General features: G+C 36.9%; 1 protein-coding gene across 3 annotated transcripts in view; it reads left to right on the top strand.

The window, feature by feature from the left end:
• Positions 1 to 27,210, top strand: part of DIPK1A (divergent protein kinase domain 1A) — a 104,815-nt gene that overhangs the window by 72,808 nt on the left and 4,797 nt on the right. For all 3 annotated transcript variants that reach the window (XM_019798276.2, XM_002917938.4, XM_034653912.1), the window contains exons 2-3: positions 4,789 to 4,923; positions 24,627 to 24,734. In XM_019798276.2, the coding sequence (XP_019653835.1) occupies positions 4,789 to 4,923; positions 24,627 to 24,734 (243 nt within the window). The remainder of the gene's footprint in view (positions 1 to 4,788; positions 4,924 to 24,626; positions 24,735 to 27,210) is intronic.

Here is a 27,210-nt window from a genome sequence, read left to right as displayed (position 1 = left end):
TAAATTTTGATGTGTTGCCTCTTTATGCCTATTTTTAAAACTTAGTGTAAAATTATTTAAATAAGATCAAAGGTGTTCAGATTTCTTTTGAAATAATAGATTTATCACAATGAGATCAAACAATATAGAAAAGAAGGAAAAACATCACTATTCTCTAGAGTAGAATTGATAAAGTTTGTTCATTTATAGATTTGCCATCTCCAGTGATTTTTCTCAAATATACTACTAATCATTTACTCTAGTCATAAAGAACTGCTTCTAATTGTTATTTCCAGGCAGATGTTAAATTTTTCTAATTAATAGTCGATGCCTTAAAGACTAATTGAATATAAAATGACAATGTAATACAATTTTGATTCTTTCCAATTTTGGTTTCATTTTGTAATGTAACCATAATGCAAGGTTCCTCAACCTTAGCACTATTGACATTTGGGATCAGATAATTCTTTGTTGTGGGAGGCTCTTCTGTGCATTGCCGGATGTTTAGCAACATCTCTGGCCTCTACCCACAAGATACCAGTAGCACTCCCCAGTCATGAAACAGTGTCACCAAACGTTGCCAGGTGTCCCCTCGGGAGCAAAAGTAATTCCAGTTGAGAATCACTGCCATAGTGTATTTACTAAAATTCTTATCAGCTTTTCAGGAGCATGATTCGAAATAAAGCAGTGTATCGTTGGTAGGTGGGCACAAAATCCGAACAGAAAAGCTGCTAGGCAGTATTTTGGATAGTTCAGCATAAGTAAAAAGATCAGAAGCAGTAAGTGTATTCCTTAATCAAAGACTGGGCTGTCTAGGTAATTGGTACAGATCAGACCACTGGAAGCATTTTAGTGATTACCACACAGGGAAATAAAATTAGTTAATAGCTAGAGATGTCATTTATGACTGTTTTTCTTCAATCATTATTTTAAAATGTGAAGCAGCAGGATCTGCAGATATTAGAGGACGCATGAAGGTCCTTGTGTTACTTTGTGTTAACTATTTTGTGTTACCCCCAAATCACAGTGATTTTCCATGGCGTGCTGGAATAAAAAATGCCTCATTCCTTTTGTCATTATGTCTACAACAGGTGATGCCCAGTGCCCTGCTGGGAATGCCATTAATCTAACTTCCTCTCCAAAATTTTTGGCATTTGGTATCATGACAAGCACTCAGCAGGCAAGCCGGTTCACAGGGTGTTTTTCAGTTTAAACATACGCCAGAGAAAATAAAAATATATAGCTACGTGAGAGAGAAAAGCAAAATGATTTCAAATTTTATTAAATTGAATATGCAGGAAAGAGAAATATACAAAAGCCTTAGCTGCCTACATGTATTAAGCTTTATATGCATTTGAAAGCATCTTAGAATAGCTTTACTAAACATATTTACAAAAACCTGGATAGAAATTATTAACAGAGGGCACTTAATACCACGAAACTCCTTGAGATAGTGTCAGGAAGGTAAGACAGGACCAGCCTGGATGCTGGGAGAAAACCCTCCTCACTAGGTCTGTGAAGTTTTCCTTTACTCTGTGACATATACCTGCCTCAGAGCAAGGCAGGAAGAGGGAAAAGGAAATGGTATGTCTTCCCTGATTCTTTTTAAAATGAATTGAATTAATCTGTCTAAAACACTGCCTCAGGGGCGCCTGGGTGGCACAGCGGTTAAGCGTCTGCCTTCGGCTCAGGGCGTGATCCTGGCGTTCCGGGATCGAGCCCCACATCAGGCTCTTCTGCTATGAGCCTGCTTCTTCCTCTCCCACTCCCCCTGCTTGTGTTCCGACTCTAGCTGGCTGTCTCTATCTCTGTCAAATAAATTTTTAAAAATCTAAAAAATAAATAAATAAATAAAAATAAAACACTGCCTCAAGGGGCGCCTGGGCGGCTCAGTCAGTTAAGCCTCCGACTCTTGGTTTCAGCTCAGGTCAACAATGGAGATCAAGCCTCACATCCAGCCCCCGCATACAGTGGAGTCTGCTTGGGAGTTGTTTCCTCTTCCCCTCCCTCCTCCTCTGCTCCTCGCCCCCTGCACCCGTGTGCACAAGCTCTCTGTCTCTCTCTGTCTCATATAAATAATGAAATCTTAAAAACAAAAACAAAACCCTACCTCAAAAAAGTCCTATAAGATGTTCATATTAGATTGGACTTTCAAAAGTAAAATCATGCTATGCTGTGGTCCTTCAAGTGACCCTCTGAACTATTGGGCACTTGTATGGTAGATTAATAATTTGTTCTTGCAACTGAAGATGTTTTTTGTTTTGTTCTGTTTTGTTTTAGAGAGACACAGAGCTCAAGTGTGAGCAGTGCAGGGGTGGGGATGGGGGGTTGGCGGGAGGGGCAGAAGGAGAGGGAGAGAGAGAAACTAAAGCAGGCTCCACACCCAGTGCGGAGCCCCACACGGGGCTTGATCTCAAGACCCTGAGTGGAAATCAAGAATTGGTTGCTTCACTGACTGAGCCACCCAGGTGCCCCAATAACTGGAGTTGGTCTTAAAATGTCTAGCCTAAGGCAGTAACAATAATAGACATAATAGACAACCAATAAATATCGGCTGAATGAATGTATGGGAAGGAGGTGTCTTGGTGTAGGAGTATGCCTTATTGTATAATATAAAAAATTTTACGTCAGTAGAGAAAAACATACACAAAAGAAGTCATGCACCCATCATCCAGCTTGAAAATTATCAACCCATGGCTAATCTTTCTTCAAATATACCCCACCTACTTTTCCTTTGTCTGTTGTTTTGAAGCAATTTCCAAATATATCACTTCATTCATAAATATTTCAATGTCTGTCTCTAAAAGATTGGGGTTCTTTTCTTTAAAAATTACATTATTGTGCCTGAAAAATTAAAACAATTTCTTAATAATCTCAGGTGTCCTGTCTTTAAATTTTCAATTATCATAAATATCTTTTTTTTTACAGTTTTTCATTGCAATAAGGACTCAAAAAAGATCCACAGATTGTGATTATTTGATTTATTTCTAAAATATTTTTTAGTCTTCAGTTTTCCGCATCTTCTCCTTATTTTCTCCCCTATAACTTACGTTGTTGCAGAACTGGGTTGTTCGTATCGCAGCGTTTTCCACAGCTTGGAGTTTGCTGATTTTATCCCAGTAGTGTCACTTACCGAGGTATCACTTATGTTCCTCCATCTCCGGTATTTCCTGTAAACTGGTAGCTGGAGTTAAAGACTTAATCAGATTCAGACTCCGTTTTCTTTTTGCAAGTCCAAAAAGAAGGTGGTGGCCAAGTCATAGCGACAGCGTTCTTGGCTTTTTGCTCAGTGCCTTGCAAACTGATTTAGCTAACGTTTGTTGGGTCTTTTCTATGTGCCTCACAATGTGCTTGTGTTCTATAGGCATTATGTCATTTAGTCATATTTAAGCTTCATAATACTGGTACATATCAATTTCTGTCTGATGACTAGACCCCTTTAGTAGGGTCAAGTAATCTTGAATGTCTTTCAAACAAACCCCTCAGTGTATACTCCATTGTCATTTACGCGATTTAATTTAGAATTCTGTCTGAATTTTCTTTTTACTGGATTCATTTAGAGCTCTACAAAAATAGCTTGCATTAAAGGCATTTCTTACATTTTATTAATAAAGCTCGAATACCTGTCACTTCACTGTGAATTCGTTGTACTCAGGCTTTTTGGTACTGGAATTCACCATCTGTTGATCTCGCCAGCAGAATTCGCTATTTCCTGAGTCTCTTTCCTTTGCACCCATTGTCTTCTGCAGGTGCACTCAGGTCCCTTTCATGTCGCTCTGCTTTCTTTGCACGCTCACAGTGCTCACAGTTTCCCACTGTTACCCAGTGTGAGAAGCTGGCTCGTGATTGTAAAAGCAAAAGTAGCTTTTCATTGTTTGTACACATATCTATAATTTATTCTGTTCAACTATCTCTGTACCCCCCAAATTTACCATTTATAAAACCAGACCATTGGAGATCCAGACTCAAACGATAGATGTCCAATTATCTTGACCAACTGACACTTTTGAAGATTAAACTGTTTGATACGTTGTGGATGGGGAAAGGGCAGCAACCGGCCCAAGTTGCAATTAGATAGCGGAGAACTGGGAGCAAAACAATGCAAAGAGGATCCCATTGTGTAGCTCTCCAAGCTGACATGCAAAGAATAACTTATTCTTTAGATATCTTAACCGATCATTTTTCCTTTAATAGTTGTAACAGCATTCTCCTCAAGCTTCCAGAGTACCTGTTAGGTGAAGCATTTGGTTGGTTGAATGGAAGGAACATAAAGCCTTGGTGAACACGACTGAGAAATAGGAGTGAGCGGGAAGTTTAATTTCTTATTCTGGTTGCACTTCACTATGAAACATTAAACAAAGAGCCAAATTCTCTGTTCTTATTTCTTTAAAAAAATTATCTTTATATGATTATCCATAAAGAACTTGAAGATTCTTATTTGAAATCATCGGTAAGCTTGTAGTGTGTAGGAATTGTGTCTCTTCACCTGACCTCACAGAGTGCCCAGGGTAGCACAGTGCACGTGCTCGTGCTTCATAAGTAGCTTTCATTGCTGGTGGTTTTTGAAAGGTTATACATTTTAAAGGGTATTTTGTTCCCTTTTTCCTTGGCAGGACTGAGGAGCTTCCTTTTCTAAGACCGGTGCTGTTTGGACTCAGTGAAAGTACACTTTGTTCTAGGAGAATTGCCATGTGAAAGCCTAGAATATATATTGAGTTCTTCCAAGAAGGGGGGAAAAATCATGTTCTAGGACAGTGAATGCTGACTTGGAGCTGAATGAATGATTGTTATGTGCTCTTTTACTCACAGGCTCGCTTCTCATATGTGCGGATGAAATATCTTTTCTTTTCCTGGTTGGTGGTTTTTGTTGGAAGCTGGATTATATATGTGCAGTACTCTACCTATACAGAACTGTGCAGAGGGAAGGACTGTAAGAAAATAATAGTAAGTATTTTTGATTTCCTAGTATGAAGAAAAACTATATTAATACTATGTTATATTTACTACTTATATACTTACTAATAATTGTTTTCAAAAAGTAAAAGTTAATTCGACCTTAGAGTTGTGTTGAACTTCGTAGCTTTGCAATGTGACCAAGTTAGTAGGAGTGTTCCACACCTTGAAAAATCTACACTTCAGAAATCTAAATATATAATACTAGGTTAGTGTGAGAGCATCCTCATTACAGACAGGGATTCTTTTTAAAATATACTAAAAGCTTAGTTTACTCATATCAGATGAGTTTTTAAGTGTTTAGAGTATAAAATATCATTTACAGGCAGCCTTTCTGGAACACATCTTTTGAATAAATGGAGTCATTCTCAAATACCAAAAATGTGTCTGAAAAGCATATATTTAGTATTCATTTTCTATCCTAATGATTGGCTATAGCTCAGGAAAATTGCTCTATCAGTCTAAGATTTCTAGTAGTAATTATTGGTTAGATGTTTGAGGATCAGTAAATTTAACTCCTTGTTTTCTTCTAATATCTTCTGATATAAATAATATAAAAACATTGCATCTGATAATTATATTTTTGATAATAATGATTGTTGGGATCCCAATTATTATAACTTACTAAAGATTCTATAGTTATTGAGTGGTTACTCTTCACTCAGGCCAATGGTGTTAGGTTTGTGCATATAGCAGGAAACAAGCTATCATGACTGCAGGAACTTAGAGTCTAGCAGGGAAGGAAATGAATACAGTAAGGTAGGATAATGATTATAACAGCAAGTGTTGTAGGAACATAAGACAGGGAGACCTGAAACTTTCCAAAGTTCTAAAGAAATGAAAATCAGTTTAACTCTAGGCATTTTCAATTAAGATAAAAAATTATTCCCCAGGAGTATTAACAGCCTCTTAAATAAGCAAGGGAGGAATTACTAATATAATAAGCAGGGAGATGAATTAGTAAAGATGAGTCCCAAATCAAGTTCAGAGGTGTCAGTCTTATATGTCCATTTCAACTGGCCATCCCAGATCATTGAGGAATTTTTTTTTAAAGATTTTATTTATTTGAGAGAGAGTATGAGGAGGGAGAGAGGCAGAGGGAGAGGGAGAAGCAGACTCCCTGCTGATCAGGGAGCCCAATGCGGGGCTTGATCCCAGGACCCTAAGATCACAGGGAGCCCAATGTGGGGCTCAATCCCAGGACCCTAAGATCATGACCTGGGCTGAAGGCAGACACTTAACCGACTGAGCCACCCAGGAGCCCCCAGATCCTTGAGGAATTTTAAGATAGGAACCTCTGGGGCCAGGCAAAGTACTGCATACTGGTCAGTGATACTTAAAATAATACTATGAAAGTCCCCCAAGCCCATTTTACAAATAAAGAAATATGCACACCTGAAATTGATGTAACATTGTATGTCAACTATACTTTAATTAAATATAATATCTATATATGACTAAGAGAGAGAATTTGCTTGTGATGGTGGAGCCAGATGGTAGTTCTAATTCTGCCTCTATATAAAGCTCAGACTCTTTCTGCTGCACTGTGTCAGAAAAGACTAGCAAAATTATAGCTTAATAGAAGTAAGAAAAAACCCCCCACAAAACTCACCTGCTTACTTTCAATGAAGAAGAAAGAAGCAGGAGTTATATAATCAATTATAATAACATAAAATAACCAAAGTATTTGAAATATCTATTTTCCCTTTTTCTAGGGCACTTTTCTCAAACTAGGTGTCTTGGGGAACATTAAAAGTATCCCATGGATAAAAGCATTCCACTATCAAATATATTTGAAAACATCAGTTTAAACAAAGATAAATAGGTGACTTTACTGAGGACTCCCCAGGATCTTTAATATACTAATATGTACCCTGCATCTCCAGAAAGAGCAAATATATTTGATTAGGGAAAAAATCCATCCCACCATGATTCTCGGGAAGACCTATTAACATCTTCTGGTGATGTTAGAAATACTGTAATAAGAGATTAAAACAAAATGAAATAGATATGCTTTTATTGTGTATTAATACAATAATATTAAAATTGTAAGGCATATGGTGGTGACTATTCTGTTACAAATGAGTTATAGTTGTGAAGTATTTTTTATTATTTCTTATTTTTAATATTTTATTATTGTGTTATTTTTCACAATTTTTCCTTTCATTTCACTTTATAAGAAATGGAAGCAGAATTCTAGCATAATTTAATAATTCTAATATAATAATAATTCTAGCATAATTTAATGGTTATCTTACTAAAATTTGAAAACAATGAAAACATTTTCTGAGCCTAAAACATATCTTTTCCCTGCGGCTGGCTTTAAAAAAATGGTAATTTATCTGCATTTGGGAATTGTGTTCTTAAAACTGGTAGTATTAAGATCAGTAATACTAAGATAGTACTAACATTTAATAGGAATTGTGTGATTAGAACTAAAAAGCAAGCAGAAAAAAATATTTCTTAAGTACACATTAAAGCTTCAAAAAGCTAACAAGATATCTTGTGAGGAATTACTTGGTCGAGATCTGGGAGAGGATAAGACTTGAGAAAGGTGAGCCTAGATTTGGTGACTTTGTTTGCCTGGAGTATGTGACCTAAAATAGAGTTTTATGGGGCTAGGAAGATAAAAATCTAGTCCAGGTCCTACCAACGGTGGGACCTTGGTACACCATGCTGTGGGCTGATACCCTAAAGAGCTGAACCCCAACATTAAAGGTGAACTAAAAGAACCTCAGAGGTGTGAGCTGACTTTTGGAGCCTCTTTTTCCCTCAAGGATGTTGCTGATACTGGGCATGAGCAGGGGTCTGAGAAACAGGACTGTATACTAGGAGAGAGCTGCTGCTGGGGACAAGAAATTAGCAAGCTTTTGTAGAAAACTAAGAGAGCCTCAAGCACACAGCCAGTTATCCTGTTGGGATATTTGCCAAATCCTAGGGTTTTACAGAATGGGAGGCTAAACATCTCATTGGAAAGCCTTTGAAAAGCAGAGCAGACATTTTGGCAGTCTCACAAGATACAGCCTAAAGTTATGAACCTGCCAATGGGGGGAAACCCCACTGAATTCCCAGGCTCTCTATTAAAAACCCTAGAGGGCTGTCTCTTGGGATGGAGATCAGCCAAAAATAGCTTGAGTTTTACCAGAGCTGCAGCCCAGCCTCCATTCAGCACAGTGCCTGATTGGGTTAAGATGATCAGCTACCATTATATCTGTCTACCCAAGGAAAGGGAAACCCTCCCTGGAGGCACTATGTGAAAAACTAGAGGACATGGCAAAAGACAAGGTGGAATGATCAAAAACCAAGAGATAAACATGGACAGTAGAATCAGATCCACAGATGATCCAGATATTGGAGTCATCCAAAAAGGATTTTAAAGTAACTGTGTTTGGGTTCAAGTAAATAGGAACAAAGGTTGGAAATTAAATAAAGCAATGGATAATTTCAACAGAGAATTGAAACGTATTAAACAGACTCAGGAAGACGATATGGCAGTTCAAAAAAATTTAAAGAGGGAATTACCATATGATCCAGCAATTCTGCTTCTAGGTGTATACCCAGAAGAATTGAAAGCAGGGACTCAAGCAGGTACTTGCATACCAGTGTTCATAGTAGCATTATGCACAATAGCCAAATGATGGAAGCAACTCTAACATCCATTAACAGATGAATGCATAAACAAAATACATGGAATATTATTCAACCTTTAAAAATAATGGGATTCTGATGCATTCTACAACATGGATGAACCTCAAAAATGTTGTGCTAAATGATATAAGCCAGACACTGAATGACAAATATTGTATAATTTCACTTATATGAAGTACCTAGAATAACAATTATATGTAAATTGGGAGAATGGTAAAAAGAGTTAAAATGTTCAAGATTCTTATCATATGGCAGAGTAGGGTAAGAGTATCAACCAGTTAATATTAATTAGTCTATTCATATCAATTAATTAATAAAATGTCCCTCAATTAATTTAGACTTTGTTGATTGAAATATGCATACTGTTATTTCTAGGATAACCTCTGGAATAGAAAAAGAGTGTATCATCTCCAAACTAATAAGGAAAAATGTAATAATAAAAGAATACTCAGTTCTAAAGAAGGCAAGGAAGTAAATAAAAAGGAACATATAGGCAGTAGAAGTACAAAATACATAACAAGACAGTAGATGTCACAAATTGAATTCCCTAGGAAACAGACTCAGAGACTGAGATTTGCCTGGAGGGTGTTTATTGGGATGGGCTCTTGAGATTAACATCTATGGGGAAGTGAGGAAACAGGATAGACCAGAGAAGTCAAACTGCACTACAGTGGTAACAAAGACCTCAGTTGATTCTACAGGGAATTTTGGAGATGGGATAGCCTTGCAAACGTCCAGGTGTTTATATGCTGTCACTGACCAGTCACTGGATATAGTTTTCTACCCTCTTCCACCCTCCCTTAAGGGGACATGACCTTGGGTAAGTCTGTATTCTAGGGCTGAGGACAAGTCTCAAAGAAAAATTCAGCTGAGAGCTGTTGACTACTTATATGCCCAACAGCTGAGGGAATGACTGCTCCAGTTCTAGACAAGATACGGCTGACTTACCATGGCATTGGCTGCAGTATATTTCAACCCAAATATGTTGGTAATTACATTAAATGTAAATGGACCAAATGCTTCAGTTAAAAGGCAAAGATTGTCAGACTGTATTAAAACTTAAAAAACTATATTTACAAGAGACACATCTAAAATATAAAGATGGAGACAGATTGAAAGTAAAAGAATAGGAAAAAATTCATGCAAATATGCAAATTATAAAAGAGGGGGATATTTAAAGGAAAAACCATAGCTATATATATTTGTGTAAGTTTTATATTACACAAACTATACCTTTTTTAAAAGTCTGAATCAGCCCTTACTGGCATGAAATGTAATACTTTTTAAATTTGTTTCTCCTGTGTTTTAGTTTTATAATATCTGCCTAAGTAATTGGCCTTTTCACAAATGTTGGCATTATCCACACATACTTTTTTTGGTCCTGGTGATTCCTATTATGAAATGTAGAGTCTAAACTGATTTTCTTTCTCCCTCTGTATTACTGCATAGACTGTTCTCCTATTTAAGTGGACTGAACTGAACCAGAGCGTGTAGTAAGATGGCTGATTTTCAATTTGGATATAAAAATATAAAACTGCATTATCTCAAAACCACATTTAGCAAAAACATGCTTGACAAAGGATTTGTAGTATCCTGTCTATAAACTCTGAACAGCTTTACTTCAAAATCGTCAATTTCATCTTCATGAACCAAGGAAGATTGTAAAGAAATACAGAGGATTCCCAAAGAGGCCCTACAAATATTACTTGATGAAGTTTAACAATGTGGGTTCTTTCCTTCCCTTTGTAAGTTGGCAGTTTGACTTCTAACTTTTTTCTAGTTCTTTTTTTCCCCTATTTTTAATCATTTAATACTTATTTTCAAGGTAACTATTATCACATAGCAATCATATAAAAAAGTATAACCCATTTTAGAAGAAGTATCAGTATTCAGAGTCCATGTCTTAAGGAGCTTACATTCTTGTAGTGGAATATGTATAATAAAAACAAAAACAAATAAACAAATGACTTCAGGGACTAAAAAATGTAATAAGAAAGGATATAATAGCAATATTTTGAAGAGAATGGCTAGGGCATGCTACCTTAACTGTAGTGGCTGGGAGAGCCTTCCCTGAGAAGATGGCATTTTGAATTAGAGCCTGATGAGAAGGAAGCAGTTGTATGAATATCTGGGCAAAAAGCATGTAAGGAGAAAAGACAGTGAGTATAAATGCCCAAAGAGGGGAGTGAGGTTAGGAAATATGGTTGGTTTCATGAGTAATTTATAAAAATCTGTCTTATTAATTTAGTCATGCCGTGTACATTTTGAAATCTTGCATAGTGAAGGAGAACTTCTTGATTATAACTAACTCAACCATATCATGTTAATCTACTGATAAAAATACTAGGCTGGAGTCGAAGCACCAGACTTACCCTTTCTTGTGGTGTACTGTATGACTTTGAGTAAGTGACTTCATTTCACTGACTTGCTGTTAAGTCCATTGTACAAGCACCAGACTTACCCTTTCTTGTGGCGTACTGTATGACTTTGAGTAAGTGACTTCATTTCATTGACTTGCTGTTAAGTCCATTGTATTGTATATTTGAAAGTTGCTCAGAAAGTAGATCTTAAAAGTTATCACAAGAAAAAAACATTTTGTAACTATGCATGGTAATGGATGTTAACTAGACGTACTATGGCGATTATTTCACAATGTATGCAAATATCAAATCGTTATGTTGTACACCTTAGACTAAGATAATGTTATATGTCAGTTATATTGCAATTTTTAAAAAAGAGATTTATTGCAAGGAATTGGCTTACCCAGTTGTGGGAGCTGGCTAGATGAGGCTGAAATCCATAGGGTAGGCTGTCGAGGACAGGCCGGACCTCTTGGGCATGGGCTGAAGCTGCTCCCCACAGACAGCATTTCTTCTTCATCGTGGGAGCCTCAGTAATTCTCTTAAATCCCTTCAACTAATTGAATCAGGCCCACCCAGATTATCTAGGATAATCTCTCATTAAAGTCAGTTGACCATGGGGGCATCTGGGTGGCTCAGTCCGTTAAGCATTTGCCTTCAGCTCAGGTCATGATCTTAGGGTCCTGGGATCGAGTCCCACATTGGGCTCCCTGCTCAGCAGGGAGCCTGCTTCCCCCTCTCCCTCTACCTGCTGCTCCCCCTGCTTGTTCTCTCTCTCTCTTTCTGTCAAATAAATAAATGAAACTTTTTTTTTTAAAGTCAGTTGATCATGGACTTCAGTTACATCTAAAAAACCTTCACAGCAACACTTAGATTATTGTTTGCTTTATTAACTGGGGACTGTAGCCTAGCCAAGCTGATGCATCCAAAGACCATCAGATCAGATTAAAGTGGTTTAGTTTGTACCAGAAATTTGTACTACACAAATTTAAAGAAAGAAGGCTTCAATGAACACAGAGATCACTGTGGGTAAAATAGCAAAGAAAGGCTTCATAGAGGACATAGAATTTCTGTAGGCCTTAGTGAATAGAAAGAATTTGGATAGGCTCTCAAGGAGCATCTTTCTCCTTTTAATTACAAACCAAGCTTGCTTAAGCACTTTTATCCCCAAGAGCAATTTGCTGACTAACTTTAGATCTGAGAATTCCCAGAACCATGCTAGTAACCACTAAACCATAGCCTTGGTTGGTGGGCTATTTGGCTGCCTATAAATTATAACATATCTTCTTCTTTTGTCTTTTTATAGTAAGTTTTAAAAACAAATTTAGAATGTTGATCAAATCAGATATGTATTTCATATAAATTATGTACTCTGTGTGAATTAGTCTAATTTAGTAATCAAGCATATTTCTCATAATTTCAGCATTGGAAATCACTATAGAACATTAGTATTATTTACCTGAGATGTTTTCTCAACCAATGGATAATTTTTATTAAAAGGTATTATAAGGTTAATGGGATTCTTAACTTATCTAAGCTTCCAGGAAGCTAGTAACCAAAACTGGAATTAATTCTGTACGCTGTACATTGATTTACAGTTTGAATTAAAGTTTCTTATGTTCAGTTTTTAATAAAAGTATACTTTCCACTGTCACATCCATTATTTAGAGCTTGATTCCAGTGAAATGCATAATAGCCTTTTAAATACTAGGCTTTTAAACTTTGAGAAGGAAATACAGTGGGGGTGGTGTATCTTGGGAAGCCAAGGTTAACTTGTGGGAGTTGTGAACACTGAGAACTGTGTTCTGCTCTTCTTTGTTTAAAGGCAGCTTTCTCTGAAACTGAGGGCAACCACTAACTAACCCTAATTAGATGTGCTTGGAAGGATCTATTTTTTTCCGGTTGTGCTTTTTTTCTTTTATCCACCCAGCTAATTATAATATGTTGTATAATTCATTGTACATTTTCTCTGATTATAGAAATCACTGATTCACTCATTATTTCAGCAAATCCTATTTGGTGCCTAACCATAAAGAAATTTTGCACCATTTGTGTAGTTTGCTGGGTTCTTTAAAAAAGAAAAATAGAGTAGGGAGGAGGGAGAGAAAGTTTTCTTCTATACAATTTTCAGGACAACATTGTTTAGTAATGATATTTCTGGCATGTTCCTGTATGATTGAGACTGTTTGTTTTGAGGTTCTATCTGGATAATAATGAGGAATCACTCACTGCCATTCTAGTGAACTTCTGCGTTACATGAGCATATGCTTTATTCATTCATTCATTCATTTGAGAGAGAGAGAGAAAGAGTGAGAGTAGGGGATGGGGGGGGAGGGGCAGAAGGAGAGAAAATCTGAAGCAGGCTCCAGGCCCAGCATGGAGCCTGACATGGGGCATCATCTCACTACCCTGAAATTATGACCTGAGTAGAAATCAAGAGTCGGATGCTTAACCAAATGAGCCACCCAAGGCACCCCTTTTCTTTTTTCTTTTCTTTTCTTTTTTCTTTAGAGAGAGAGCACATGCTTTATAACTTGGAAGCAATAGGGGCGCCTGGGTGGCACAGCGGTTAAGCGTCTGCCTTCGGCTCAGGGCGTGATCCCAGCGTTATGGGATCGAGCCCCACATCAGGCTCCTCTGCTATGAGCCTGCTTCTTCCTCTCTCACTCCCCCTGCTTGTGTTCCCTCTCTCGCTGGCTGTCTCTATCTCTGTCGAATAAAAAAAATATATATATATATATATAACTTGGAAGCAATAAAAAATGAAAGAGCCCCTAAATTTTATTACAGTCTCTTTCAAGATCTAATTTCTAGAGATAATGGTTTGTTGGTTAAAACAACTAGCTTAGGGGCACCTGGATGGCTCAGCCATTAAGCGTCTGCCTTCAGCTCAGGTCATGATCCCAGGGTCCTGGGATCAAACTCTGAATTGGGCTCCCTGCTCTGTGGGAAGCCTGCTTTTCCCTCTCACACTCCCTTTGCTTGTGTTCCCTCTCTTGCTGTCTCTCTCTGTCAAATAAATAAATAAAATCTTAAAAGAAAAAACAAAAAGCAAGTAGCTTAACATATACTAAATTTAGTAATATTTAGAACTATAGTTTTAATTAGATAGTAATACATAATTATTTCACTTAGCTTTGCATTTGCTTAGGACCGAAATTATTATTTGACTCTGGAGGTTCATTTTGTGCTATTATCCTCTGTTCTTAAAATATATGAGATGAATCTACTTGGAACGTCCTGTTTTCAGAGGATAAGCTTAATTTTTTCCTTATTTTTTTTCCTTTTCCAGAGTATAAGTTTAATTTTTTCCTTTTTCCTTTTCCTATTAGGAAAAGTATCATTTTCTTTTATGCCAATTTCAGTTAGATTACCAATCTCTTCTTGGTGAATTTACAGAAAAATATTTACTAAACAAGTTTATTTCAAATCTTAACAAACATAAGCCCTATTCTAAGAATAATGTTACTGGTTATAGTAGCATTTCTGGTGTCATTTGTGTGTTACATTGCACTCTTATGTGATGGTCACTGTAATTCTGAAACAGGTGGTCTTGTTACTATGAGCATAATTCTGAGAAGCAGTAAAGAGACTAAGGGTTAAAGCCAGTTTAGAAGAAACAAACCAACAGTATAAAACACCATGTTATTTTAGTTATGTGCTTACCAGCGCTTGCTAGAACTGCCAGATACAGAGATAAGACATGTCCCCACCCTGAACATGCTTACAGACTAGTAGAGGATATGGAAAAATAAACAAGAAGTACATAATTGAGACTGGGAGTAGGGTTGCTAAATTTAGCAAAACAGACAAACACAAAAACAGGATGCCCAGTTAAATTTTAATTTAAAACAAACAATGAGTTTATATTTTGAGTATAAGTATATCCCAAGTATTGCCAATAAGCAACTAATTTTTCAATATAAGTATGTCCCATGCAATATTTCACTGGGCAGTCTAACCAAGAACATCCTAGAAGACTTTCTGGAAGAGGTTGTATCTTAACTGGATTTTGAAGGCTAGAACATTACAAGCAGAAGGAGGCATGTGCATAGATACAAAGATAGGAAAGAATGCTATGTTCCAGGAAGCGCCTGGCTAAAGCAGAGAGCGTGAGGAGCAGTTTACTGAGGTCACATTAGCACAGTCAAAACCATAAAAGCCCACGTACGTCCTGTTAAGGAGTTTGCCTTTTATCCTCAGGGCAGTACAAAGTCAATAGAAATTTTCTTTTCTTTTCTTTCTTTTTTTTTTTTAAGATCTATGTATTTATTTGAGAGAGAGCAAGGGGTCAGAGCATAAGCCAGGGGCGGCGAGGGGCGGGGAGATGGCAGGGAGAGGGAGAATGAGGTTCTCCACTGAGCAGTGAGCCCTACATGGGGCTCAATCCCAGGACTCTGGTCCCAGGACAGGCAGTTAACCAACTGAGCCACCCGGGTGCCCCTTAAGTAGGGAAGCAAGTAGTCAGATAAATGTTTTAGAAGAATTTCATCAGTTGTGGAGGGTGGGTAGGTTGGATAGGGGGCATCATAGGCAGGGAGACCAGTTTTATGGTTGTTACAGTAATCCAGGCACAAAGCAGGCGGGGCTTAAACCATGGCATTGGTGATGGGAATGGAGGAGAAGAAAGAGTTTCGAAGGATATTAAGGAAATAATTTGGTTGCCACACTCGGTCCATTTCTAACATTCACTGTGATATTCAACGAGCTAAAAATTTCACCAATATGATCCTAATTTGCTAATTAACAAAATCCCAGGAATGGACCGTCTTGATTAAGATACGGACAGCAGAAACATGTGCAGTAGTCGCCTCGGAGTGTGTGCTGCTTTATCACCTGATGAGGACTCTTGCGGAGCCCTGTACCTTCCTGGACTACAAACACACAAACATCACACTGTGTCTGCTGAAGAATTTTAAAGTGAATTACAGACGTTGTAACAGAAGGGAAGGAGAGCACGGAGAAGGATCTTGTGTGTGTGTGCAAATGCATGCATGTAGGGAGAGGAAAAGGGTGTGTGATGAGCACAGTTAATGGCTGAGAGAAAGAATTCAGGAAAGAGGGGGAAAGAGAGAGGTTGACGATGCAGTGAGAGTGCAGAGAATGGTGAAGATTAAAATAGCGGATGTGGAGAATTGGAAAGGGTGCTGACTAGACTTGGAGAATTTTCAGGCAACCCAAGTCGGCTGTTTTTTCCTAAGGAAAAATTGGCAAGATTGTCTAAAATACATTTTTAGAACACGGATCTCAGAAAATGATTTAAAACCTAGTACTTATACATCTGTTCGTTGTTATTGCCCCTTGAGGTACAGTTTCCACAGTTCATGAAATGACCCCTTCGGCGCCAAAGGGTTTTGTAAAATGTAGCTAAAGAGTGCCATCTCCTGGTACTGCCAGGTATGTGCAAACAAAGGCAGGATGTGCCTAGAATCCTCCTAGTAATAAAATCACAGGACAGGAAAAAACTTTAATATTTTCTGCTGAGTATCCTGTTGTAAAGTTGAATTTCTTTATAATCTGTGTCTTTTTATTTAGGAGATAGGATTACCAAAAGTGATTATAGTTTGTTTGTATGGCCATGCCTGAAAAAAACAAACAAAACTGTATGTGGCCAACCATACTTTTCATATAAGCACATGGGAACTTTGCCTTTGGTTTGTGATGGAAGCCACAAGTTGAAGAGCCTGTTCTTTGTGACTGCCTCTCTGATGCAGGGTTGGCTTGAGGCCTTAGTTCAAAACAGGAATCTGATTCTTGTAGCTGAATGTCAGACTTGTCTTTACTGCTTAACGGTTTACCAATAAGATACTAATTTATTCTTTTTTTAAAACATTTAATGCATTATGGAAAAGTATTAATTTTATCCCCAGTAAGGTTTAAAATCAAAACTACTATGTTTTTTTAATCATGGTTATTTGATGAATCATGGAACACTACATCAAAAACTAATGATGTACTTACTGTATGGTGACTAACATACATCATCATAATAATAAAATCATGGTTATTTGATAAACATTTACTGAACACTTAAAATACTAAACTCTTTTCTGTGTGCTAGAAAGGGGAGGTTCAAAGATGAATATGACCTTGGCTCTGCCTTTGAATCATCTTACTTTCCACCAGGGAGGATAACATGAACGTAAATGATATTAGATTTGGGAATATAAGGAAAGAAGGGAGGAAGGATGTAGGATCAGGAAGGAAATACACAGTCTCAAGATTATCCACTGGAAGATGGGTGTTGTAGAAAGGGCCACGTCTAAATCTTTACCTGGGGCCGGGTTATAGTAGAGTGTTCCTCTAGATTCAGGAGCCAAAGATCAGGACATTTGAAGCAAATAGCTCTTTAAGTCCTATTCCAGAAGCTGTTCATAATAGAATGTGCTATTTCTGCATAAATACCCAGAATACAGTTCATTTATTCATTCTTTCGGCAAGTACTTTTTATGCACATTTAATTATGTGTCAGGCATTATGCAAGTCCTAAGGAAACAAAGATGAAAGTCCTGTCCCTACGTTGAGTTGCTTGTGCAGAGGGAATGAAAGTGACCAGAGCCCCTTAGTAGGAACACTGTGGACGAGCATCCGACCCAGGCGTTATTAAACCTGCTCCACGTGCTCCTCTCCAAGATTAAGTAATTCTGGTGCTTTTACCTCAATGGCTAATTAAAAGCACAGGCTCTGCCGGCAGATATTCTGGCTTCAGATTCCAGCACCACCACTAACCTGCTCTGCAAATATCTTAACCTCTCTTGCCTTAGTTTCCTTATCAATAAAATGGAGATGATGGTAGTATCTATTTTTAGGGAGGTTGTAAAGATTAAAGAGATAAACACAAAAAGCTCTTAGAGTAATGTTGACACATAGAAAACAATATGACAAATACCCATGTACTTACCATCTAGGTAGCAAGCTTTTGCCACATTTGCTTCCTTTTTAAAAGAAAAAAGCATGGCAGGTACAATTGAAGCTCTCTGTATCCTCCCTGATATTCTCCTCCCTCCTCCCCAGGGGTAACCACCTCTTGAATTTGATGTGAGTCCTACCATCATGTTTTCATACTTTCACCATGTACATATGGGTACATAAACAATATATAGCATTGCTTTGTATGTTTCTAAACTTGAATTAATGATACTAAACTGCACATATCATTTTGTAACTTTTTCTACTTTACATTGTTTTCAGCATTTTTCCATGTTGATCTATGTAACCTTAAGCTCTTTCTTTTTTTAAAATTTAAATTCTAGTTAGTTGACATCTGATAGTTTAATATTGGTTTCAAGAGTAGAGTTCAGTGGTTCATAATTTACATATAACACCAATGCTCTTCCTAACAGGTGCCCTCCTTAATACCCACTACCCATCTATCCCATCCCTCACCCACCTCCCTACATCAACTCTTAGTTTGTTCTCAGTAGTTGAGTCTCTCATGATTTGTTTTCCTCTCTCTCCTTTCCCCCTCCTGAATGTTCTTCCATTTTGTTTCTTAAATTCCACATATAAGTGAAATCACACGGTATTTTCCTCTGATTGACTTATTTTGCTTAGCATAATACACTGTAGCTCCATCCCTGTCGTTGCAAATAGCAAGATTTCATTCTTTTTGAGGGCTGAATAATATTCCATCATATGTATAATGTATACATGTATATATGTATACATATATAATTATATATATGTGTGTGTGTCTGCACACACACACACATGCACGTGCACATACATCTTCTTTATCCATTCATCAGTCAGTGGACATTTGGGCACTTTCCATAGTTTGGCTATTGTTGATAATGTGCTATAAACATCAGGGTGCCTGTCCTCCTTCAAATGTGTATTTTTGTATCCTTTGAGTAAATACTTAGTGGTGCAATTGCTGGATCGTAGGGTAGTTCTAGTTTTAACTTTTTGAGGAACCTCCATACTGTTCTTCGGAGTGGCTGAAGCAGTTTGCATGTCCACCAACAGCGCAAGAGCGTTCCCCAAGCCTGAGTTCTTTCATTTTAATTACTATAGTATTTCATAGTAAATACACTTCATTTTATTCAGCCATTCTCCTGTTAGTGGTCATTTGCGTTGTTACCCATTTTCCACTTACAAACAGTACTACATCCTGGCTGGCACCTGAGGGCCTCCCAGACTGTACCTTGACCTGCTGTTTTTAGAGGGAAAGATTTTTCGTTATGGATTCAATTTTTAAATGTTTACTGGTTTTATTCAGATTTTCTATTTCTTCTTGCATAATTTTATATTGTTTCTATTTTTCTAGAAAAATTATTCATTTCAAATGTATTGCCATAGTGTCGTTTATATTATTCACTATCACTACCCTTTTCTTTCCTAATAATCGTTATTTGTGCCTTCTCTTTTTCTCATGATCAGTCTTGTTAAAGGTTTATCTCCTGTGTTAAAGTTTTCAAAGAACTAGTTTTTGGTATTATTGATCTCTTTTTTTATTTCTTCTTTTTTTTTTTTCTACTTCTTTTGGAGGTTTACTCTGTATTATTGGGGTCTTTTTAAGCCTCTTTAGTTGAGTGCTTACTATTTATATTCAGTCAGTTGGTTTTTCATCATTGCATTTAAAGCTGTAAATTTCCCTCTAAGAACTGCTTTAGCTGCATCTCACAAGTTTTATTATGTATACTTTTGTTGCTGTTCAGTTCTAAATATTCTGCATTGTGATTTCTCCTTTAATCTACAAAATATTTAGGAATGTGCTTTTTAGTTTCTTAACATGTCTGTGTTTATGTTTACATTATTTTTATTGTTGATTTCTTATTTCTTTGTGGTCAGAGGACATGGTCTATGTGATCTAAATTCACTAGAAACTCTAACCTGTACCTCTAGGAGGTTTCACTCCAGCTCCTGAGTAAGGCCTCAGAACTCCCACCGCCTTTGCCTCAGTGAAGACACATGCCAGGGAAATTGCTGGCCATCTATTACAAGCAAAGATACCAAACAGATGGTTCTGCATTCCTTAAAAATCTCTAGAGGTTGAGCTGGGGAAGAAAGTATTGAGCATCTGCCATGTGGTCCCCCTCAAACTTGAGTCTAGGAAATAGATTGCTCTGCTCCTCCTATGAAAATGAAACCTCATGTTCTTGGTTACAGCCAGGTCTGCAGGAGAGACCTGGCATGGTCAGGGCTTCCCCAGGAACTTCTCTGGTAGTGACAGCTGAAGAGCAACAGCTTCTGGGTGTTGGCACTTACTTCTTCACATGGGCAGGGCTCTCCGTCTCTACTATGGCTATCCTTATCCTCACAGCAAGCTGTAGAAAGTGTTGGTAGGAGGGCCTCTTCAAGAATTGAGTACTTAACTGACCTGACTGTGCTTTGGCTATTTCCTTGGGATCAATGAAAAATTTAAGCCCCCAAAACGAAGGGCTCAAGAAATTATCCACAATCCCTATCCCACACAAGAGAAGCCCAGTGTTGGCCGTTGAATAGGTTTCACGATTCCAAGAACCAGAGCTGGGCAAGATTGATCTGTGAGCAGCATCATGTCATCAGACTGAGGGAACCAGACAGACAAGGAGAATTCTGATGAAGAACCATCAAAAGGTAATTGCAAAAACCAGAAAAGAGCAAGAGATCTAAAGCAAAGTTTGGGAGATGAAGGACAGAGAAATTCTTGCAACTACAGGAACATACCATAACCTTGTATTGTTATTTTGTATTGGTTAATTCCTTCTTTCTGCTTTCTTTGGATTAATTTTTTTCTAATTTCTTGAATTTTTAATTAATTTGTTTTGTTCTTTGCTTTTTATTAACATAATTAAGATGGTGTTCTTCTTTAAGTTCTTTGATTTTATCATTACTTTTGTTTTGAGTTTTTGTTCAGTTTCAGTTATTATTAGTTCCTAGATACTGAAAATTTCAATTTGGACTTTCAAGAATTAAAATAACATTTAATTATGTATGGATAGATGTTTTGTTAATTCTAAGTTTTATCATATTGTGATTGGAGAATACTGTTTCTGCCATTTCTACTAAGTGGAATGTATTAAGGCTTTGGTCTAATTTTGTAAGTGTTCCATGGGCATTTGAAAAGTCTGTTCTCAAGGCATTTAGATCTACTTTATTAGTCAGGGTTTTTAGTTCTTCTATATCCTTTTTTCATAGACTTCTTGATCTGTCATGGACTAAGAATAAAGTGAACTAGGGTCTCCTACTCTAATGCCTCTTTGTTTATTTCTTTTTCTATTTCTTATAGATTTTGCTTAATGAATTTTAATTCTACTTTACTTGCCTTATAGAAACTCATGAATGTAATATCTTTGTTATGGATTGTATGTTTTATCATTATAAAGAGACTTTTTTTCCCCAATCTTTTTTAATGCTTTCCCACCTCTGACTTGAACCTCATCTGGTATAAGATTGCGACTTAATTGTGTTTTCCTTGCATTTGCCTAGTATACCTGTACTGTCCTTTATTTTCAACTTTTTTGACACTGTTTTCTGAGGATATTTTTCTTTCAGTAGATGAGCTTATCCCACTGACATTTAAAGATATGACTTAGTTGTGTAGCACATTTTATGACCTACTTTCTGTTTTTAAGGATTCATTTGGTTTGTATCTTTCTCTAGATGGTGTATATTTGTTTTATGTGTGTTCTTTCTGATAACTAAGGTTTGTATTCTCTATTTAGCTCTTCTAGTGTTTAGCTTTTTATAATGTAACTTTTAAAAGTGTACTTTATCCTCTATTTCTTTAGACCAAGTATACTTGCTATAAGCAGTGACAAAATTATAATTCCATTCATCTCATCTCCTTTGCTCCACCTAGTTTTAATCAACTCATTATTATTATTAGTTCTTCTAGTGATCATTGGTATACTTCTGAATATACTTCTGTCTCTGTTATTTGATTTATAAGATGTAAATGTTATCTTTTGACCTTGAATATTAAAGATAAAGAGATCAATCCTTTTGCCTTCCTCTGTCTTCTTATATCTTCCCTTCTTGGTTTTCGTTAATTTTATTACTTTTACTGGTATAGTTTATAATATTAACATTCTGAACTATTAATATACAGTAGTTATTATGAGAATGAGAACTGGAACCAGACTGCCTAGGTTGGAATCTTGTCTTTATCATTTTTTGGGTGTGTGACCTTGGAGCAAGTTACTTAACAGATAATTGTTTCCTTGTTTTTACAATGTATGTAACAATAGTTTCTACCTCACTGGTTTGTTTTCATGATAATCAAAGTATAGCACTAGAATAGTGCCTGACATATAATAAGCATCTAGTAATTATCTGGTATCTTATTAATTATTACAAAGTAGATTCCCAGGGTTGTTTTCATCCCATTCTGGTATTTCAGCTGGCTTCCACGTTCAGGTTCTCTGTTCATGTCTTGGTTACCTAAAATCCATTCTCTGGCAGTTCTTTAAGAGACATTAATGGGAGTTCTACTTTCTAATCCTTATATGTTCAAAAACATTGATGCCTTTTACTTGAAAGTTTAAATATGTAAAATAATAGTACCCACTGTTGAGCATTTACTAAAATCACGGGTGATCTGTACTCATTATTCTATCATTTTACCTCATAATAATGCTATAATTTTATTATTTATATTTTTTTAAGGAAGCTCTATGCCCAACATGAGGCTTGAACTCATGACCCTGAGATCAAGAGTCACATGTTCTACCAGCTGAGCCAGCCAGATGGCCCCTTCATAATTATGCTATAAGTCAAGTATTATTCATATCCCCTTTAACAAATGAAAAATTAAAATCCAGGCAAGTCACACTTTCTTTCTCAAAGACTTTGCTGGCATTGCACCATTATCTACCATTGATGTGGCCGTGGAGAAATCTGAGGCCAATCTGATTTATTTTCCTTTAAAGGTGCCTTGATCTTTTTGCCTGAACTCTCAAAGGATTATTTATTTTTGAAGTCTAGTAAAATTCAATGGGATAGGTCACAAGGGTCATTCTGTGTCAGTTTTCTTGGGACACTTTCAATCTATAAAGTCTTTTCACTTACATGAAGTTGCCTTGAATTCTACTTTGAATATTTTTTCGTTTCTACTTGTTCTGTTCTCCCTCGTGTGGACATGCTGGATATCCTTTGTCTTCTGTATCTATAATTTTGTCTCAAATTATTTTTAGTTCTTTTTAAATTTCCACTGCCATTTTCTCACTTTTCTTAACCTAGCCCTCATTGAAGTCTAACTGTGTTGTCACCTTTGCCTCTTTCCCTGCCCCCACTTATAATGTGGTTTTAATACCTAGGATTTTTTTTCCTTTTCTTCCTTTCTGACTTCTGCTAGCTTATTTTACATTTCCTTCTGTTGTCTCATCATCATTTCTTCTGCTTTGACGTCTTGTTTTTTAAGCTGTTTCATTAAGTCCTTTGAATTCACAGCATTATGTTTGGTCTGCTTCATGGCAACATTTTTCTGGAAAATGTCTTTTTATAACATTAGCTTTTCATGTCCTTTCCTCTTTTTTTTTTTTTTTTTTTTTGTGGATTTGCTGTATAGATCTTATCTTCCTTTGGTTACTACTCATTGAATGAAAAGAGTTCTTCCTCAACCAGCTATTTGCGGGAAGCAACTGGAGCAGTGAATTGTACTAACAGTGAGGCTGCTATGGCCCAGAGTTTGTGTGTATGTGGGTCATGTGTGAGAAAGAGAAAAAAGGAGAAACATAGAGACAAAAATACTCACACAGATTGGCTTAGCCAGTATTATCTCCCCAGCAGATGCTCATAATATACTCTCCCTCAACCCATTTCATTAACAGCCTGCCCCTAAGTTAGGTAAGGTTTTTAAGGAATTTATCATTCAGCACTGCCCTGTCCCACTACTTCGTGATGCCAGAGTCCTTGAAAGTTCCCACAGCTTGTGCCCCTTAAGCCTTCACTGTAAATCAGGTGACGGTTCTGCTCCTCAGGCGTACCGCCTCTTTGGTGCTATGCCAACACTGAGAATAAAGTCACAACAGGTGTTTAATATCAACATACTCTGGACTCTGGTGTAATTTTCACTGATTTTGGTAGGCCATCCTCACCAATTGTGCCTTAGGGTTACCGTGGTACATTATCAACGATGGAGTTTGTGTTTTATTTTCTTGTTTTTGGGTGATCTCAAGGATGACCAGATGACAGAGGTAATTTTATTTTGTTATTTTTAAATATTTCGGTATTTTTAAAAAAGATTTTATTTATTTGAGAGAAAGTGAGAGACAGAATGAGTGGAGGGGGAGGGGCAGAGGGAGAGAGAGAAGCAGACTCCCCACTGAGCAGGGAGTTCCATCCCAGAACCCTGGGATCATGACCTGAACCTAAGGCAGACGCTTAACAGATTGAGACAATCAGGTGCCCCAACATTTTGGTATTTTAAACTTTAATTTTTTATTTTAAAACCAGAGCCACTTTTTAAAAGAGTGTCTCTAATCTTAGAGCAGGTACCATACCACCTCAGACCACGTTAAGTGGGAAAAATAGCTTCCAAATTCTATGCACACCCTAGTCCCAGCAAGATCTCTCATCATCATGTAGCTGGTAAGAACAGAGCTTGGATTCAAATTCACGTCTGTCCAATCCAGAGCCTGAGTTCTTTTCATTATAGAACTTCATCTTAAAGAATACAGATATCTCCTTACATTGTCTTTATTATGTTTTTTCTTTATAAACATTTTTCTATTAACTACTTTTTTGTTTCCTGGTTTTTAGTGTGACAAGTACAAGACTGGAGTTATTGATGGGCCTGCATGTAATAGCCTTTGTGTTACAGAAACTCTTTACTTTGGGAAATGCTTATCCACCAAGCCCAACAATCAGGTATGGACATTATGAATAAACATTCCAGAATGATAGTACACTCTAATTTTACCTTAAGTGAAAGCATTATTAAAACAATTCTTGAACCAGAGCATTAGGAAATTTTATATACTTCGATTTTGTATGCTTTGATTCATTCATCCAACAGATGTTTATTAATCCCTTATTCCCAGTATATTCCAGACATTGTTTAGTTATTAGGAGTTCAGTGATGATTAAGATAGTTAAGATTACTTCTCTTATGGATCTTATATTAATTAACAGTGACTAATTCTGGGGTATGGAATTAGGGAAATGGAAACGAAAGAGTTTTGCCTTTCATCTTTCTGTGTAATGTGACTTTTAAAAAAAAATGTATTTATAGCTATAAATGCTTACATTAAGAAACAAGAAAGTTATCAAATCAACAAGCTAACTTTACAATTTAAGGAACTTGAAAAAGAACAAACTAAACCCAAAGCTAGCAGAAGGAAATAAATAATACAGTTTACAGCAGAGATAAATGAAATGGAGACTAGAAAAACAATAGAGAAAAATCAATGAAACCACAAGTTGGTTCTTGGAAAAGATCAACAAAATTGACAAACCTTTAGCTAGATGGTCTAAGAAAAAAAGAGAAGGCTCAAATTATTAAAATCAGGAATGAAGCAGGGACATTACTGATTCTACAGAAATACAAAGGATTATATGAGAGTACTGTGAACAATTGTGCACCAACAAGTTAGATAACCTAGATGAAATGGACAAATTCCTAGAATCAGAAAGCTTACCAAGTAATAGAAAATCTGAATAGACCTATAACTAGGAAGGAGTAATCAAGAGTTTCCCAACAAGAAAAGCCCTGAGCCTGTTGCCTTCACTGGTGAATTCTCCCAAACATTTAAATCCTTCTCAACCTTTTCCAAAAAATTGAAAAGAGGAAATACTTCCTGACTCATTCTGTGAGGCCAGCATTACCCTGATACCAAGCCAGATAAAGGCACTTGCACAAGGAAAGAAATCTACAGACTTTGTGTACATTGATGCAAAATCCTCAACAAAATACTACCAAACCGAATTGAGCATATTAAAAAGATCATACACCAGGGGCGCCTGGGTGGCTCAGTCATTAAGCAGCAGCCTTTGGCCCAGGGCATGATCCCAGGGTCCTGGGATCGAGCCCCGCATTGGGCTCCCTGCCCCCCTAGGAGCCTGCTTCTTCCTCTCCCACTCCCCCTGCTTGTGTTCCCTCTCTTGCTGGCTGTCTCTCTCTCTCTGTCAAATAAATAAATAAAATCTTAAAAAAAAAAAAAAAAAAAGATCATACACCACAACCAAATGGGATTTATTCCTGGAATGCTGGGATGTTTCAACATACAAAAGTCAATCATTTTAATACACTACACATCAACGGAATGAAGAAAAAAAAATCCAACAGGATCATCTCAGTTGACGCAGGAAAAGTATTTGACAAAATTCAGTATACTTTCATGATAAAAACTCAATAAATAGGAATAGAAGGCAACTACCTCAACATATTAAAATCCATATATGAAAAACCCATAGCTAATATCATATTCAGTGGTGAAAGTCTGAAAGCTTTTCCTCTAAAATCAGGAACAAGGCAAGGATGCCCACTTTTGCCACTTGTATTCAATCAACATAATACTGGAAGTTCTAGCCAAATCAGTTAGACAAGAAAGAGAACTAAAAGGCACCCAAATTAGAAAGGAAAAAGTAAAATTATATCTGTTTGCAGATGACATGATCTTTTCTGTAGGGAAAAGGAGTAGGAAACCTTTTATGGGGGGTAGAAAACCCTTTTATGTAGGAAAAAGTTGTTAGAGCTGATAAATGAATTCAGCAAAGTAGCTGGAAACAAAGTCAGCACACAAAAATAAGTTGTATTTCTATACAGTAAGAATGAATAATCCACAAAGAAAATTAAGAAAACCATTCTGGTGTTCCTGGGTGGCTCAGTCCGTTAAGCGTCTGCCTTCGGCTCAGGTCATGAATGGGACCAAGCCCCGCATTGGGCTCCCTGCTCTTGGGGAGCTTCTCCCTCTCCTCCCTGCTCATGCTCTCTCTCACAAATAAATACATTAACTCTTTTAAAAAAGAAAAAAAAAAAAAACCATTCCATTATTCCATTTACAGTAGCATCAAAAAGAACAAAGTACTTAGGAATTAGCTTAACCAGGGAGGTGAAGGACTTGTACAATGAAAACGTCGAAGCATTGCTGAAAGAAATTAAAGATATAAACAAATGGAAACATATCCCACGTTCATGGATTAGAGGACTTAGTATTGTTAAGATGTTAATACTATCCAAAGTGATCTACACAGAGATTCAGTGAAATTCCTATCAAAATCCTGATGACATTTTTTGCAGAAATATAAAAACCCACCCAAAAATTAATACGGAATCTCAAAGGACCCCAAATAGAAAAACAATCGTGAAAAATAACTGCAGAGCTGGAGGACTCATACTTCCTGA

Source organism: Ailuropoda melanoleuca, chromosome 2 (assembly GCF_002007445.2).
Source record: "Ailuropoda melanoleuca isolate Jingjing chromosome 2, ASM200744v2, whole genome shotgun sequence".
NCBI lineage: Eukaryota > Metazoa > Chordata > Mammalia > Carnivora > Ursidae > Ailuropoda > Ailuropoda melanoleuca.
This window is presented reverse-complemented; position numbering and strand designations above follow the sequence as displayed.